The sequence below is a fragment of the Ranitomeya variabilis genome, chromosome 2, assembly GCF_051348905.1.
Source record: "Ranitomeya variabilis isolate aRanVar5 chromosome 2, aRanVar5.hap1, whole genome shotgun sequence".
NCBI classification, from domain to species: Eukaryota; Metazoa; Chordata; class Amphibia; order Anura; family Dendrobatidae; genus Ranitomeya; species Ranitomeya variabilis.
Window position 1 is genome coordinate 491215439 of NC_135233.1, and position 15301 is coordinate 491230739.

At 42.0% G+C, this 15301-nt stretch overlaps 1 protein-coding gene across 14 annotated transcripts in view; it reads left to right on the forward strand.

The window, feature by feature from the left end:
* Positions 1-15301, forward strand: part of SYT7 (synaptotagmin 7) — a 771057-nt gene that overhangs the window by 740986 nt on the left and 14770 nt on the right. For all 14 annotated transcript variants that reach the window (XM_077287911.1, XM_077287907.1, XM_077287912.1 and 11 more), the window contains one exon: positions 6153-6267. In XM_077287911.1, coding sequence (XP_077144026.1) covers positions 6153-6267 — 115 coding nt within the window. The remainder of the gene's footprint in view (positions 1-6152; positions 6268-15301) is intronic.

Consider the following 15301-nt stretch of genomic DNA (forward strand, 5'->3'; position numbering starts at 1 on the left):
ATTTTCTGGAGCAATTTCATGGGTGCTAAGACTTTCGGCCATGACTGTAATATGCTGTAAAAATACCATAGGGGTTATGCAAAGAATTAGGGAGATGAAATACTTGCTACTTTTGCTGGCTCACAACTTGTTATTATCCACTTTGTATAAATCTCTGAACGTAGAGGGTTGGACTCGAAATTTAGATTGGAAAGGATCCAGCAGTGGATGGTAGAAGAAACAGGAATGGAGCCAGAAAAGAAGTCAACGCTATCTGCACAAAGTGAATAAACACTCAATGTATACCGGCGCAAAGACAGACCAATAATAATAAGAATATAGATAGATAGTTTGCCAAGCATAGGAAGAGAAGCCATAAAATAAATGACGATAAAATAGTTTTTTATATAATGTATACCTTACTATTATTAGTGACCCTATTGACCCAACTGTACGATCAGCATTCTTCTGCTGACGACCTCTTCTGACTGTCCGACACAAATGTTGGCATGCAGTGTATCAATAACACAAATTAGATAGTTCCCGAATACTCTAATTGGCACGGCCATTATTTTCTGTTCCTCCCTCCTCTGCTTTTGTGTATCTCACACACATTTTCATTCCTTCGCACCACATTGTCCTCAGGGCTGACGTGCCGGATCACAACATATAATTACATCCATTTCTAAGCCATCAGCCGATAGCAGCCGGAGAGCGCACGCGCTACGTTGTATTTTTGGGTCCCCGCTAGTGATATCATTGTGTATTATACAACCACTGTGCATATATCGTATCACCTGTAAGATCTGCATGAGCTCATATTGAAGCCAGATATCTGGAGACCCGAGCACTCACTTTATTGCTGCACTGCAGCCAGTGGCGGATGGTAAATCCCATTACACAGAGCAGGCCCAGACCGGCACAGCAGCAGCCGCGCAATTAACTGGACTTCACACGTAATATGCAAAAGCAACCCTGACACTGCACAGAGCAGCTAATAAGCCGTTAGAAAGAGTTATCCCTACCACTGAAATACGGAGACATGCTGTGCAAATTATTTACACAGGATTTTATGTAGAGGTGGATTCAGCACAGACAAAGGTCTTTCGAGGTTCTAAGGCAATATATTTGCAAGGCTTCTGTTTTTCGGTAAGGGTATGTGCACACAATTTGTACTTGCAGCAGATTTCAGTTTTGACAGGTAAAATGTTGCATAAAAATGTGCATTTTTGCTTGTGTTTTTGATACCTCCTTACTTGTGTTTTTTCCCCTATTCTTTTGAATGGGTAAAAAACGCTGAAATTGGCACGCTGCAGGTTTGAAAAAAACATTTTGAAGGTTCAAATCTGCAAGGAAAAAATAAGCTGCCAGTGTATGAGATTTTAGAAATTTCATTCACTTTGCTAGTACTGCGAAACACTGAGTTTTTTTTCTGCAGGGAAAAAAAGCCACAAAAACACAATCTGTGAACAAGCTCCAAGGAGGGAAATGAAGAGTAATGCAGTCATCATACTGCTCACATAAATACCGTAATACTACTTACATATCAGTGCTATATGGTGCACACATGCCACTTTTTGTCTAAATAATTTCAGCAAACCAAATTTATATAGACACAATAATAGTATTAATAGAATCCTAATATAAAATTATACAATGCCTAAATAATACCGCAAACAGTACAATGGCAAGCACAACCCTCTAGAGAGGAAGTTTATGGCCCCGGACGCATCATAATAAAGTCAGCCCCATCCCCCAATATCGGAGGATTGGCTAACAAGATAATGTTTATGGCAGCCCCTATGTCTCTGTCTGTCGGAGGAGAGAAGGATCCGGCCTGATGAATTTCCAGTGGCCAATCCTTTAGTTCTCCCGGAGATAAGTCAATGACCAAGTAACCACTCTTTCATAAAGGACACGTGAAGGCTCGGCCGGACTGGTCTGGACTCCGGCTATGGTCCAAGGCCGAATCTTCAAACTACATTTTCTCTGAACCCCGGAGCATTTCAGAGAATAATACACCTGTCTGCAAATGTGCAGCCAGGCTCTGATTCATAGTGTCCACCATCTTGGCACCATGAATCGAGTGACATGTTCCCTTTAACTAATATTTTCCAGCATTAATTGGATTTTAAAAAATGATGGAACTTTGTTTTTTGAGAATCTGCAATCTGCACACGTGATTATTGAAATACAGCAGCAGTAGATGCAGCTATGTGATTGAGTAGACCAAGAAAATATGAAAGCCGATATGTGCAAATTCTTCAGTAGACTGGTCGCTGTCATTTATAGCGGTCTATCTGTAAATGGGAAACCAGCTCTGGACGATTATAACTGATTGATTGACTTGGCTCCGTTCAAATGAATTGTGAAAAGGAATAATTCTTAAAACATTATTTTAGGTATTTGGTTACTATGCAGGTCCAACAAATTGGGGTGAACTTTATTTGTAGACCTAAAATTTTCAACTTAAAAATTGGATTAACTTTCTGAAAATATTGAATAATTTATCTGTTACTTCCATTTTATGGTCCAGAGCTGCGTTAACAGTCATACAGATTTCAGAGCTAAAATATCCTTAGTCTTCCATGATGGTTGAATGTTTTGAAAGAGTTGACTATGGTGACTTGCATGTTATACAGCTCTGGCAAAAATTAAGAGACCACTGCAAAATGTTCAGTTTGTCTGATTTTTCTCTTTATAGGTATATTTTTGAGTATAATGTAAATTGTTCTTTTATTCTATAAACTACTGAGTGACAACATGTCTCCAAAGTTCCAAGCAATACATTTTTTATTTTTTTTCTGAAAAGGAGAAATTGTCAAAATTTAAAAAAAATATCCAGTGTTTTCAGACCTCAAATAATGCAAAGAAAACAAGTTCATAATCAATACTAATGTTTTAATTCAGGAAGAGTTCAGAAATCAATATTTTGTGGAATAACCATGATTATTAATCACAGCTTTCATGCGTCTTGGCATGCTTTCCACCAGTCTTTCACGCTACTTCTGGCACAAAAATGTAAGCAGTTCTTCCTTGTTTGATGGCTTGTGACTATCCATCATCCTCTTGATTACATTCCAGAGGTTTTCAATGGGGTTCAGGTCTGGAGATTGGGCTGCCCATGACAGGGTTTTGATGTGGTGGTCTCTTAATTTTTGCCAGAGCTGTATATTCATGAAATATTCGGCAAGAATTCCATACAAGAAATTCAGTTTGGACCTCTTCATTGAATGGAGGTTTGTGTTTTTCATAACATGTATGTGATAACGTGACCGCTCTGAGTGGATATTAATGCATTGCTGGGACATTAATGAATAGAAGACATTCACACAACCGGATTTTTGGTTCCAGTGATGTCTGCACGGACAGCACTCAGACCAATGTTATTCAATTAGACTGTTAAGGCAAGCATTTTTTGGTGTGTTTTTTTTACATAGACCAAGTGCCCATGTGAAAAAAATTGCAGCGTGCCGTATTTTCTTCTGTATTTCAGATGAGACTCCCCCATTCAAGTCTATGAGTTCGCAAAAAATAAAATTGGATCCCATACGGATCAACAGTATAGCACCTGATACGGAACATTGCCATTATTAACATGGGAACTGGTTTTGGTCTTGTAAATTTTATTCACTGTTGATATATCAAAACTAATGCCCTATGGAAGACAATACAGAAATGAAAAATCATCTGATTTTTATGTAGAAAATATGGATGATTTTTTTTATACGTTCGTGAAAATATATCCACAGGAATAGATGCCTACCTTGCTAACATTTACATTGCTGCACATATACAGTACAGACCAAAAGATTGGACACACCTTCTCATCTAAAGATTTTTCTGTAGTTTCATGACTATGAAAATTGTACATTCACACTGAAGGCATCAAAACTATGAATTAACACATGTGGAATTATATACTTAACAAAAAAGTGTGAAACAACTGAAATTATGTCTTATATTCTAGGTCCTTCAAAGTAGCACCTTTTGCTTTGATGAATGCTTTGCACACTCTTGGCATTCTCTTCATGAGCTTCAAAAGGTAGTCACCGGGAATGGTCTTCCAACAATCTTGAAGGAGTTCCCAGAGAAGGTTGGCACTTGTTGGCCCTTTTGCCTTCACTCTGCTGTCCAGCTCACCCCAAACCATCTCGATTGGGTTCAGGTCTGGTGACTGTGGAGGCCAGGTCATCTGGCGTAGCACCTCATCACTCTCCTTCTTGGTCAAATAGCCCTTACACAGCCTGGAGGTGTGTTTGGGGTCATTGTCCTGTTGAAAAATAAATGATGGTCCAACTAAACGCAAACCGGATGGAATAGCATGCCTCTGCAAGATGCTGTGGCAGCCATGCTGGTTCAGTATGCCTTCAATTTTGAATAAATCCCCAACAGTGTCACCAGCAAAGCACCCCCACACCATCACACCCCCTCCTCCATGCTTCACGGTGGGAACCAGGCATGTAGAGTCCATCCGTTCACCTTTTCAGCATTGCACAAAGACACGGTGGTTGGAACCAAAGATCTCAAATTTGGACTCAACAGACCAAAGCACAGATTTCCACTAGTCTAATGTCCATTCCTTGTGTTCTTTAGCCCAAAGAAGTATCTTCTGCTTGTTGCCTGTCCTTAGCAGTGGTTTCCTAGCAGCTATTTTACCATGAAGGCCTGCTGCACAAATTCTCCTCTTAACATTTGTTGTAGAGATGTGTCTGCTGCTAGAACTCTGTGTGGCATTGACCTGGTCTCTAATCTGAGCTGCTGTTAACCTGCGATTTCTGAGGCTGGTGACTTGGATAAACTTATCCTCAGAAGCAGAGGTGACTCTTGGTCTTCCTTTCCTGGGGCGGTCCTCGTGTGAGACAGTTTTCTTGTAGCTCTTGATGGTTTTTGCCACTGCACTTGGGGACCCTTTCAAAGTTTTCCCAACTTTTTGGACTGCCTGATCTTCATTTCTTAAAGTAATGATGGCCACTTGTTTTTCTTTACTTAGCTGCTTTTTTCTTGCCATAATACAAATTCTAACAGTCTATTCAGTAGGACTATCAGCTGTGTATCCACCAGACTTCTGCACAGCACAACTGATGGTCCCAACACCATTTATAAGGCAAGAAATCCCACTTATTAAATCTGACAGGGCACACCTGTGAAGTGAAAACCATTCCCGGTGACTATCTCTTGAAGCTCATCAAGAGAATGCCAAGAGTGTGCAAAGCAGTTATCAAAGCAAAAGGTTGCTACTTTGAAGAACCCAGAATATAAGACATAATTTCAGTTGTTTCACACTTTTTTGTTAAGTATATAATTCCACATGTGTTAATTCATAGTTTTGATGCCTTCAGTGTAAATGTACGATTTTCATAGTCATGAAAATACAGAAAAATCTTTAAATGAGAAGGTGTGTCCAAACGTTTGGTCTGTACTGTATGAAGATTACAGTCCGATCTATTACATCTGATGGAACAGATCTCCATTGATCAGAACTATAGTAAGATACTGTAAGACCCTTAAAAGGGTTACCCCACAAACTACATATACAGTAGCATCACAGGATAGGTGATAACTATATGATTACTAGGGGTCCAACCTACCATACCGATCACTAGAATGAAGGGGCCAGAGTTCCCTTTGGGGAGTGATTCCAAAATGGAGCAGACACGACTTCCGGAACAACCGCAGACCTCTGGTGTGGGCAGCGCTAGATCCACAAGTTGACTATCTCTGCGTTAATTATTTTTAATCAATTTGTGTTTAAAAAAAATGTCAGATTTCCCCTCTAAAGAAAGATGGAAACCTAATAGATAGTGGAAAAAGGCAGAACTACACACAGATAAGACTCTGAATACAACTCCAATGGTTTCTGGTAGAGCGACTCTATGTGGATCCTTTTCTGACCGATGCGATGATAAAGCGCACACAGTCTGATGTACAGTCCATACAGAAGAATCTGTATGCCCATTATTTTCCTTTTTCAGACAGCTAATGACTGAAACTTCTATTTTAGGATTGTTGCTGGCATTTCTAGGATGGTAAGACTCTCCCCTAGGATCAGAGAATACTATTGGACTTTTCAATGAATTAGCACAAATCCTGTCAATCCAGCACATCTAGAATAAAATAAACGTTAATCAAAATTCCAATCTTGTTCATTTCATGTTATTTGTATATTGCAGGGAAGTCGAGGTGAACTGCTGCTGTCGCTTTGTTATAACCCCTCAGCTAACTCAATCATTGTCAATATCATCAAAGCCCGGAATTTAAAAGCCATGGATATCGGGGGAACCTCAGGTCTGTACAAGCCTCAAACAAAACCCTTTTTCATGTTTGCTTTTATACAGATTTTTGAGAATGCCTTTTATAATCAGGGATAAGGAAAAAAAATCCCTCTCGTGCAATCAACCAACGTTCTCATATCAGTGCTAAAGCGGCAGAATGGAGCAGTAGTGACATGTAGCATAATACCCAATGGTACTAATCTATAAAATTAATATTGCCAGAAAAGACTACAGTCATTAAAAAACTGAGAACGCCTTTGAATTCTATGGTTTTACAGCACATAATAAAAAACAAAAGGTATTTTTTTGGTCCCTTCAATTGCCTGCAGATCAGTGGGGGCCAGGAGCGCACAGCTATTGCCGGAGGGCGCACAATGTGGAGTACGTTTTCTACTGTGCGCACTCTCTGGCGAGAGCTGCGAGCCCCTGGCTCCTGAGCTAAGTACTTCTCAGCGGTCTTTGGAGTAATCTGCACGCAATTAAAAGGACAAAATAATTATATAAAATTATTTTTGCAAACATTTGGTTACTCTTTTTAACAAAAACTAGTCCAAAATATAAAAACATAGAAGGAAAATTAAGTTCATCTCTGAATCAACAGCTTGTGTTCTGTATGAATTAATCAGTTTCTCATGTCATTCTGGAGTAATTTTGGACCGCTCTTCTTTAACAACATTGCTCAAAGAGGTTTCTTCAAGTTCTTATCTTCAGGAGCACACCGCCTCCCTGCCTCCCAGCTTCCTGCTTGTCAGGGAGGGTTGTGTGCAATTCTGAAAATTGACAATCAAGCTGCTGGCCCAAACTGCACACTCTCTGCTGTTACAAGCAGAAGCAGCTTTGCCTCTGCAGTGCCGGAGGAGCGCAGGGACACTGAAGCTGCCCATATCCTGTGATACGGATAGTGACGCAAGCGGAATACCAAACAGGAGACTGAACCAGACTTGCCTAGGAGACTGACCACCTCTGAGACGGCCGGTAATAAGCAGTAAGCTATAGGATTAAAAAATCATGTTTTTGAGAATAAAGATCATTTTTATTAAGTGGTAAATTGCAAAATATCTTAATTTTACAAGCACTTTACAATGTTACTCATTAAGTAAGATGACACAACCCCTTTAAAGAGGACCTTTTATTATTTTTTTACGTTAAACTGGACACAGGATATAAAAGTGGCTGCAGAGCGGAATAAAGCATTTTTTTTATTTCTCTTCTCCATTGCAAAAATATTGGATAACTATTGAGTCAACCTTTTGTGAGTCCAAGTGGATGTTTTCAGATAGTTTTCATTTTCATGGGGTTAGAGTTAGGGTATGATGTATGATGCTGACTTATCATAAGCAGACAGCAACACTCAATGGAAAGAACATGCCCCCTCCATAGCTTAGAGCAGGTTTCTCCATGTGTGAGATGTATAATGACAGACAATCCTGATCTCTTTGTCTAACTTCATGCTTGATTCAGTGTGGGGGACGGGCAGTGCAGCTGAGTTTAGCTGTGTCACATTACAAAGCAGCACCTTGATTCTTTTCTTTTAGCCATTCTGATGTACAATTGCTTGGGATCATTGTCCTGGTGCATGACCCCATTTCGAAACAAGCTTTAGCTATTGGATAGATGACTCTATCTTTGACTCTAGAATACTTTGGCATAGAAGAGTTTATGGTCAACTCAATAATTGCAAGGTGTCCAGGTCCTGTAGCTGCAAAACAAGCCACAATTCTCACACCTCCACCACTGAGTTTGACAGCTGGTATGAGGTTTTTTGCTAGTATGCTTTTTTGTTTTCACCAAACATGGTGCAGGACATTATGTTTAAATATCCCTACCTTGGTATCATTTGTCCAAAGAACATTGTTCCAGAAGTCTTGTGGGTTGTTCAGACGTAACTTTGTGCTGCCAAATTATTTTTAGAAAGAATAAGCTTTCTCATTGTACAATGATGAACTCCAAATTGATTGGAAATGGCCTTATAATTTATAACCCTTCCAAGATTGATGGTCAGCACCAACAACAATTGCTTCTCTAAGATCATTACTGAATTCTTTCCTCCTTGGCATTATGGTATCACGTGCCCGCATGCTTCAGACCAGCATACTGCCAAAACTTCTGCTTTTCTAGAGGTAGTGATACTTGGTGATGAACAATTACTGAGGAACATTTGATTAGCAGCACTTGGCTGAATCTTACCCGCTTAAATCTTATGTAAGCAGTAAAGGAGTACTACATTTTTCACACAGCACATCTGCATGTTGGCCTAGTTTTTTTTTTAAATAAACAATGACACAGTGTAATTTAGTATATGTTGTTGTTCACATTAGGTATAATTACATAAAGACCTTCTAAAGACCAGATTTTTTAATTATGGCCTGATACGTAAAACCATAGAATTCAAAGAGGGTACATCTTGTTTTTCTCATGACTGCACACACTTGAAAAGGAGCACAATGCAAAGTATGTATGGACCTTTTTATGAAATACTAGTATTATAGAAGTGAAATTTGACAAAGTAAAACTTATGAGTACATGAGGTCCTATATTTTCACCCAAAAGAAGATATGCTTCAGTAGGAGAATACCTCCATAAAACAGCATCTGAAGGAACATGTCTTGACTTAAATATTAGAGGCACAGACATTCAGTATGTGGACATATATTAATATGAGTGCTGGAGTATGGATCCATACTTGTTTCTTGGTTTCCATTTAAATTAAAGAGGTATTCCTATCATAGACAATAATGGCATCCACCCAATAATAGCAACTGCAGAATAAGGTACCCTTGTCCTGCCTGGTGAGGTGGCTAAAATCTGCTACATGCCGACAGGGGATGAAAGGAGAGGTGCCCACCCATGTGCATGTCACTCTCCATTCATTTCTATAGGAGTTACGGAAACAAAATCTCCAGGATAGAATCAGACTAATATGGCATATCATTTGGATATGGCATAAATGGGAATCCTATTCTTTAACACCTTCCCGACATCTGATGTACATGTGTGGCAGATGTCAGGTGGGTGTGCATCTTTGGAGCAAGCACAGGAGCTGAAACTGCACCACATGTTGGGTGCCGGCTGTATTATACAGCTAGAACCTGCCTCTAACAGCAACAATCGGACCTACCGCCAGTGGCTGCTTTTAGACCACCTAAATGCCGGTGTCAAACTTTGACAGTGATGGGATACAGGGCAGGAGACCAATCCTATGGGTTGCCATGTTACTTGCTGGTAGTGATGAGTGAACATGCAGAGATAAGGTGTTATCTGAGCATGCTCATGTGCTAACCGAGTGACTTTGGCGTGTTCTAAAAATATGTTCGAGACCCCCTACGGCTGCATGACTCGCGGTTGTTCAACAGCCGCAACACATGCAGGGATTTGCACACTGTAATAAAACCCCAAAAACTAAAAATAATGGCAGTATTGAACCTTTTTTTCGGCATTTCTCTCCATTTGGAATTGTTTTTTCAGTGCAGTACGGTAAAATAAATGGTGTCATTGAAGGAAGGAAAAAACAAAAGTGCAAAAATAAAAAATTGTCATGTCCGCAAGGGGTTAAGATTATGTGCAGACAAGACCAAAATGAATGGGAAGCAGCAGTATATGCCTCATAATTCAGGTGTTTGCACTCTTTTGAGGAAATCTCAATCCTAAATGTAATGCCTCTATTGCTTTATTGGTTTATCGGAGATTAACCTAAAAAGCCATTAAAACTTTTGACGCTTTGTTCATGTGATGCATCATAATCATGCAGTTACAATTTAGTACAGCTGTTTCATCTAATTTAGGAGTTTTGGTAGCCATTTTTATTTTTATACCGTAGTGCTCCAGCATTAGGCCTCATGCATATAACTGTATTACAGTTCCCCATATTCTGCTGAGCCATGATATGGAGCCCACAGGGTCCTCCGGGATCCTATTCTTCCACTGTATGCCTCTCACTTCACACAGATTTTATTCAGTAGGTTTTTTTTAGTGGAGAATACCTACATAATATGGCACTGTAGGGTGCATCATACACATAGAGTGACTATGGCTACCGGGGCATTGGGTGCCTTTGTATTGTGGTGTGAGCGCACGCTGGCTACGAGTTTGTGCTAGCGGCCTTTAGGCACCCTGTGTCCCGCCATGGTGTGCTTCCACGAGAATAGCATGGAAATACCGATGTGGAGGATTGATTATTTCTAGACATGAGCGAATCTAAACAGATTCAAATTCGCTAAATTGTGTGGATTTTACTGGGGAATTTGGTTCTCAGCTAATTTATTCTCTGTCAATTGAATGTTCCTTAGTATGCTCTGGGGTCTGGAGTGACCCCAATGTGTAAAAAATGTAAGATGAAATAAAAAAAAACACACCAACTTGTACTAACATCACCGTTCAGCTCACTGCACATGACCATGCACATTGCTTACCGCCACCGTGCGCTAGAACCTCAGAGATCTGTGTGCTATGCTGGGACTTCTGGCCGTGACTAAAGGTACCTTCACACTAAACGACATCGCTAGCGATCCGTGACGTTGCAGCGTCCTGGATAGCGATATCGTTTAGTTTGACACGCAGCAGCGATCTGGATCCTGCTGTGATATCGCTGGTCGTTGAACAAAGTTCAGAACTTTATTTGGTCGTCAGACCGGCGTGTATCGTCATGTTTGACACCAAAAGCAACGATACCAGTGATGTTTTACACTGGTAACCAGGGTAAACATCGGGTTACTAAGCGCAGGGCCGTGCTTAGTAACCCGATGTTTACCCTGGTTACCAGTGTAAAATGTAAAAACAAACACTACATACTCACCTTCGCGTCCCCCGGCGTCCGCTTCCCACACTGACTGAGCGCCGTAAAGTGAAAGTGAAAGTATAGCACAGCGGTGACGTCACCGCTCTGCTGTTAGGGTCGGCGCTCAGTCAGTGCAGGAAGCGGACGCCGGGGGACGCGAAGGTGAGTATGTACTGTTTGGTTTTTTACATTTTACACTGGTAACCAGGGTAAACATCGGGTTACTAAGCGCGGTCCTGCGCTTAGTAACCCGATGTTTACCCTGGTTACCCGGGGACCTCTGCATCGTTGGTCGCTGGAGAGCGGTCTGTGTGACAGCTCTCCAGCGATCAAACAGCGATGCTGCAGCAATCGGCATCGTTGTCGCTATCGCTGCAGCGTCGCTTAATGTGAAGGTACCTTAAGCCCGGAATGTCCCTGCACATGTGCATAGATGTCCCGAGCCTAGTCAAAGTGATAAGTCCCAACCAAGAGTAAGATCATGGTGCATGCCGAGACGTCACAACGTCTCCACAACCTTACAATGCACATGCACAGAGATGGCCAGGGTCTAGTCATGGCCGGAAGTCCTGGCCTAGAGTGCACATCCTAAGGTTGTGGCACACATCATGATGTCATATCTTATCTTACACTCTGCTCACTCTGGGCCATGACTTCCAGCTGCAACATCCCTGAAAACACAGACCCTGCTTCTGTTATGGGACAAAGGAATGGAGAAGTCTTAGCACAGGTTGCCTTATAACATGCCACATGGACAATGTGAACATGCACAGATAGACGCACAGCCTGGGAGTCATGTTCCTTTTTTTCTTAGAAATGTGGCAAAATGTGTCTTTCTTAGGCTATGTCTCCACGCTCAGGATGGCCGGCGGTATCGCCGCAGCGGCGAAGCCGCTCGGCGCTAAGCCCCGCCCCCTTTCTGGGACGCGATGGTGCCGGATGTGTACAGTACACATCCGGGATCATCGCACCCCTCGCCATAGGGCCCTGTGATATGCCTTGCGGGGACGCTGCGTCCCCGCAAGGTGTACGGACATGCTGCGATCTGAAAAGACGCGCAGCATGTCCGGAGTCGCAGGGCCGCCGCGTGCGGGTTTCCACGCATAGTGGAGACGGGATTTCATAAAATCCCCTCCACTATGCTGGAACATCTGGACGCTGCTTGTTTGACGCTGCAGCGTCAAACAAGCAGCGTTTACTTACCGTGGAAACATACCCTTAGGGTATGTGCACACGTCAGGATTTCTTGCAGAAATTTTCCTGACAAAATCCAGACATTTCTGCCAGAAATCCGCATGGGTTTTTTTTTTTTGCGTTTTTTGCGTGTTTTTTACGCTTTTTTTTTTTTGCAGAATTTTTGCGTTTTTTTCCTGACACTCCAATTTCATGGGAAATCCACAAAAAATCCGCAAAAATAATGAACATGTTGCTTCTTTTTCCGGAATGCATTTTTTTTTTGAGGAAAAAAACGCAACATTTGCACAAAAAATGCGGAATGCATTCTAAATGATAGGATGCATAATGTATGCATTTTTAATGCGGTATTATAGTGTTTTTATAGGGGAAATCCACAAAAAAAACGCAAAAATTCCTGAAGAAATCCTGACGTGTGCACATACCCTTAGGCCGGCGTCACACTAGGTGTAAGACAATACGGTCCGTTTTTTACCGCCGTAATACGCAGAAATGTTCCCAAAATAGTGATCCGTATGTCATCCGTAGGCAGGGTGTGGCAGCGTATTTTGCGCATGGCATCCTCCGTATGTAATCCGTATGGCATCCGTACTGCGATATTTTCTCGCAGGCTTGCAAAACCGACATCTAATGGATTTATGGGCTCAAATGTTCGGTAAAACATATATACAGTATATATATATATGTGTCATTGAGACACATATATATATCTATATTTAATTCAGCGCGATATAGCAGAAAAGCCGGTAATTCAATTGCCGGCTTTTCATTTCTCCTTCACAAACCCGACAGGATATGAGACATGGTTTACATACATAATAACCGGAAACCCGAATACATAGCAAGAAAATCTGGGAAAGAGTGCTAGTATATATATACCGTACTAATAACCCAGATTAAATCATCGCTCCAAACACTAAATGCCAAAAAAGAGGAGGACCTCAACCTCAAACCCCCCCCAAAAAATGCTATAGAAAATAATCATGTACACAGTTGTAGGCAGTAAGCACCATATAGCTAGCGGTCATCGCATGGGAAGAGAAAACAATGCCGTACTGTGGGTGGAGATGGACGTATCAGATTCATCTCCACCTACAATCATGAATGGGAGAGTATGCGGTCTATTTTGAAAAAACACTGGCCAGTTCTTCAGGTTGAGCCTTCCCTGTGTGCTGCCCTGGGTGCCTTTCCCCTTATGACTCCCAGAAGGGGCACTAATCTCAGCAATATGTTGGTGAGGAGCCACTATATTCCAGCTCCCGAAAAAAACTTTTTCAGTACAGGTGGCCCTCGTGTGGGATGTACTCCATGCGGGCACTATCTTGCCTGCGCCAATGTCCTGTGCTGCTCCGATTTTGCTTCTAGTGACGGGTCTAGAATATTTCAGATCAGACAGTGTATATCCTGTGGGACTACTAACGTTATATATTATGCCACCTGTCCGTGCCCCAGGATATACGTTGGTCTCACTACTCGCGAACTTAGAGTTCGCGTACGGGAGCATGTGCGGGACATTGGCGCGGCCAGGACGGTGTCCGCGGGGGTGGATCTCAAAACAATCCCCCGTCACTTCAGGTCACACCATAATTGCAACGAGAAATTGCTTAAGGTGAGGGGGATTGATGTGCTCCATTTGGGTATCAGAGGTGGGGGCAATAAAAAGCGATTAGCACAGATCGAAACTAGGTGGATCGTTATGCTCGATACCGTGACCCCTAAAGGTCTTAACGAGTCCCTTAGTTTCGCTCCCTGCCTCTAGTCTGGTTTTGCTGTATTTGTGCTTCTCTCAGTGTTATGTCCCATCCGTAGTTTCCCTCCGGTGATTTTCTATTTGTGTTTTTAATCTGCTTTTAACTTTTATTCTTTTCTTTTTGTGTTTTTATTACCAGTAATTATCTCCATGTGGGTACCGCCTTGGTTCCCCTCCTCCTTTCTCACACCATCCACTTTTTGGGAGCCGCCATCATCATTTAGCCTGCTGCATATGTGGATCTCTAAAGTGCCTTGATCTCCAAACATCTGCCCTATATATGAAGTTATTTGTATAACTTTTGTGTCAATTATGTCATATCTGCGTTATTATATGCTTATGCAGAGATGGATTATATTATGATCTGTTGTCATTATCATTTGTATGGGGATATGGTAGACACATATGTTTGTACATACTACTCAGTGGGCCACGCCCTCATGTGGGCTTCAGTGGTGATTCATTGCACTTCTTTTTTCACACTTACGTTTTATCCACCTTGTTTCATCACAGCGCGCGTCCCCGTGTGACCGTGCGCATCGCCCTGTGTGCGGTCGGCTGTTGCATATTGGCGGGCATCTTACAGGCCTGGTGCGCAGGTCCAGAACTTCCTTTCCTGGCCTCCGTGCCTGGCTTGACGCCAGGTCCTTGTGCTGAGCTTTCCTGCCGCAGTGCGCATGCGCCGACAGCGCCACTGCGATTGGCGGCCTTTGGACATGTGATCGAGGTCAGGGGGGTTATAGGCAGGTCCTGCTCCACCATACATCATATCCCCTTGAGGAAGCAGCGTGTGAACGCTGCGAAATGCGCATCAGGGTTCATTCACCGGCGGGATCCCTTTCCCTCTCCCCCCTCTCTGCATGGGTAAGCGTATTTTGTATTTTCCTGCTGCTGTGACATGGGTCATTTATTGTAATTAGTTGGTGTACTTGCCTCAGACCCCCTGTTGAGTCTTGACACAGCAGCAATTTTTTCTCTTCCCATGCGATGACCGCTAGCTATATGGTGCTTACTGCCTACAACTGTGTACATGATTATTTTCTATAGCGTTTTTTTTTTGGGGGGGGGGGGGTGGCGAGGTTGAGGGTTTGCACTTTCCCCCTTTCTTATGTAATGTTGTGGAATACTTGTTATGATTACTGTTGTCCTGATTTTAATGTTTTGTAAAAATAAAGATTCTCTTATATAGATTTGTACTTCATGCTCCTGGTCCTCCTCTTTTTTGGCATTTATGGTTTACATACAGTAAACCATCTCATATCTCTTTTTTTTTTGCATATTCCACACTACTAATGTTAGTAGTGTGTATGTGCAAAATTTGGGCGCTGT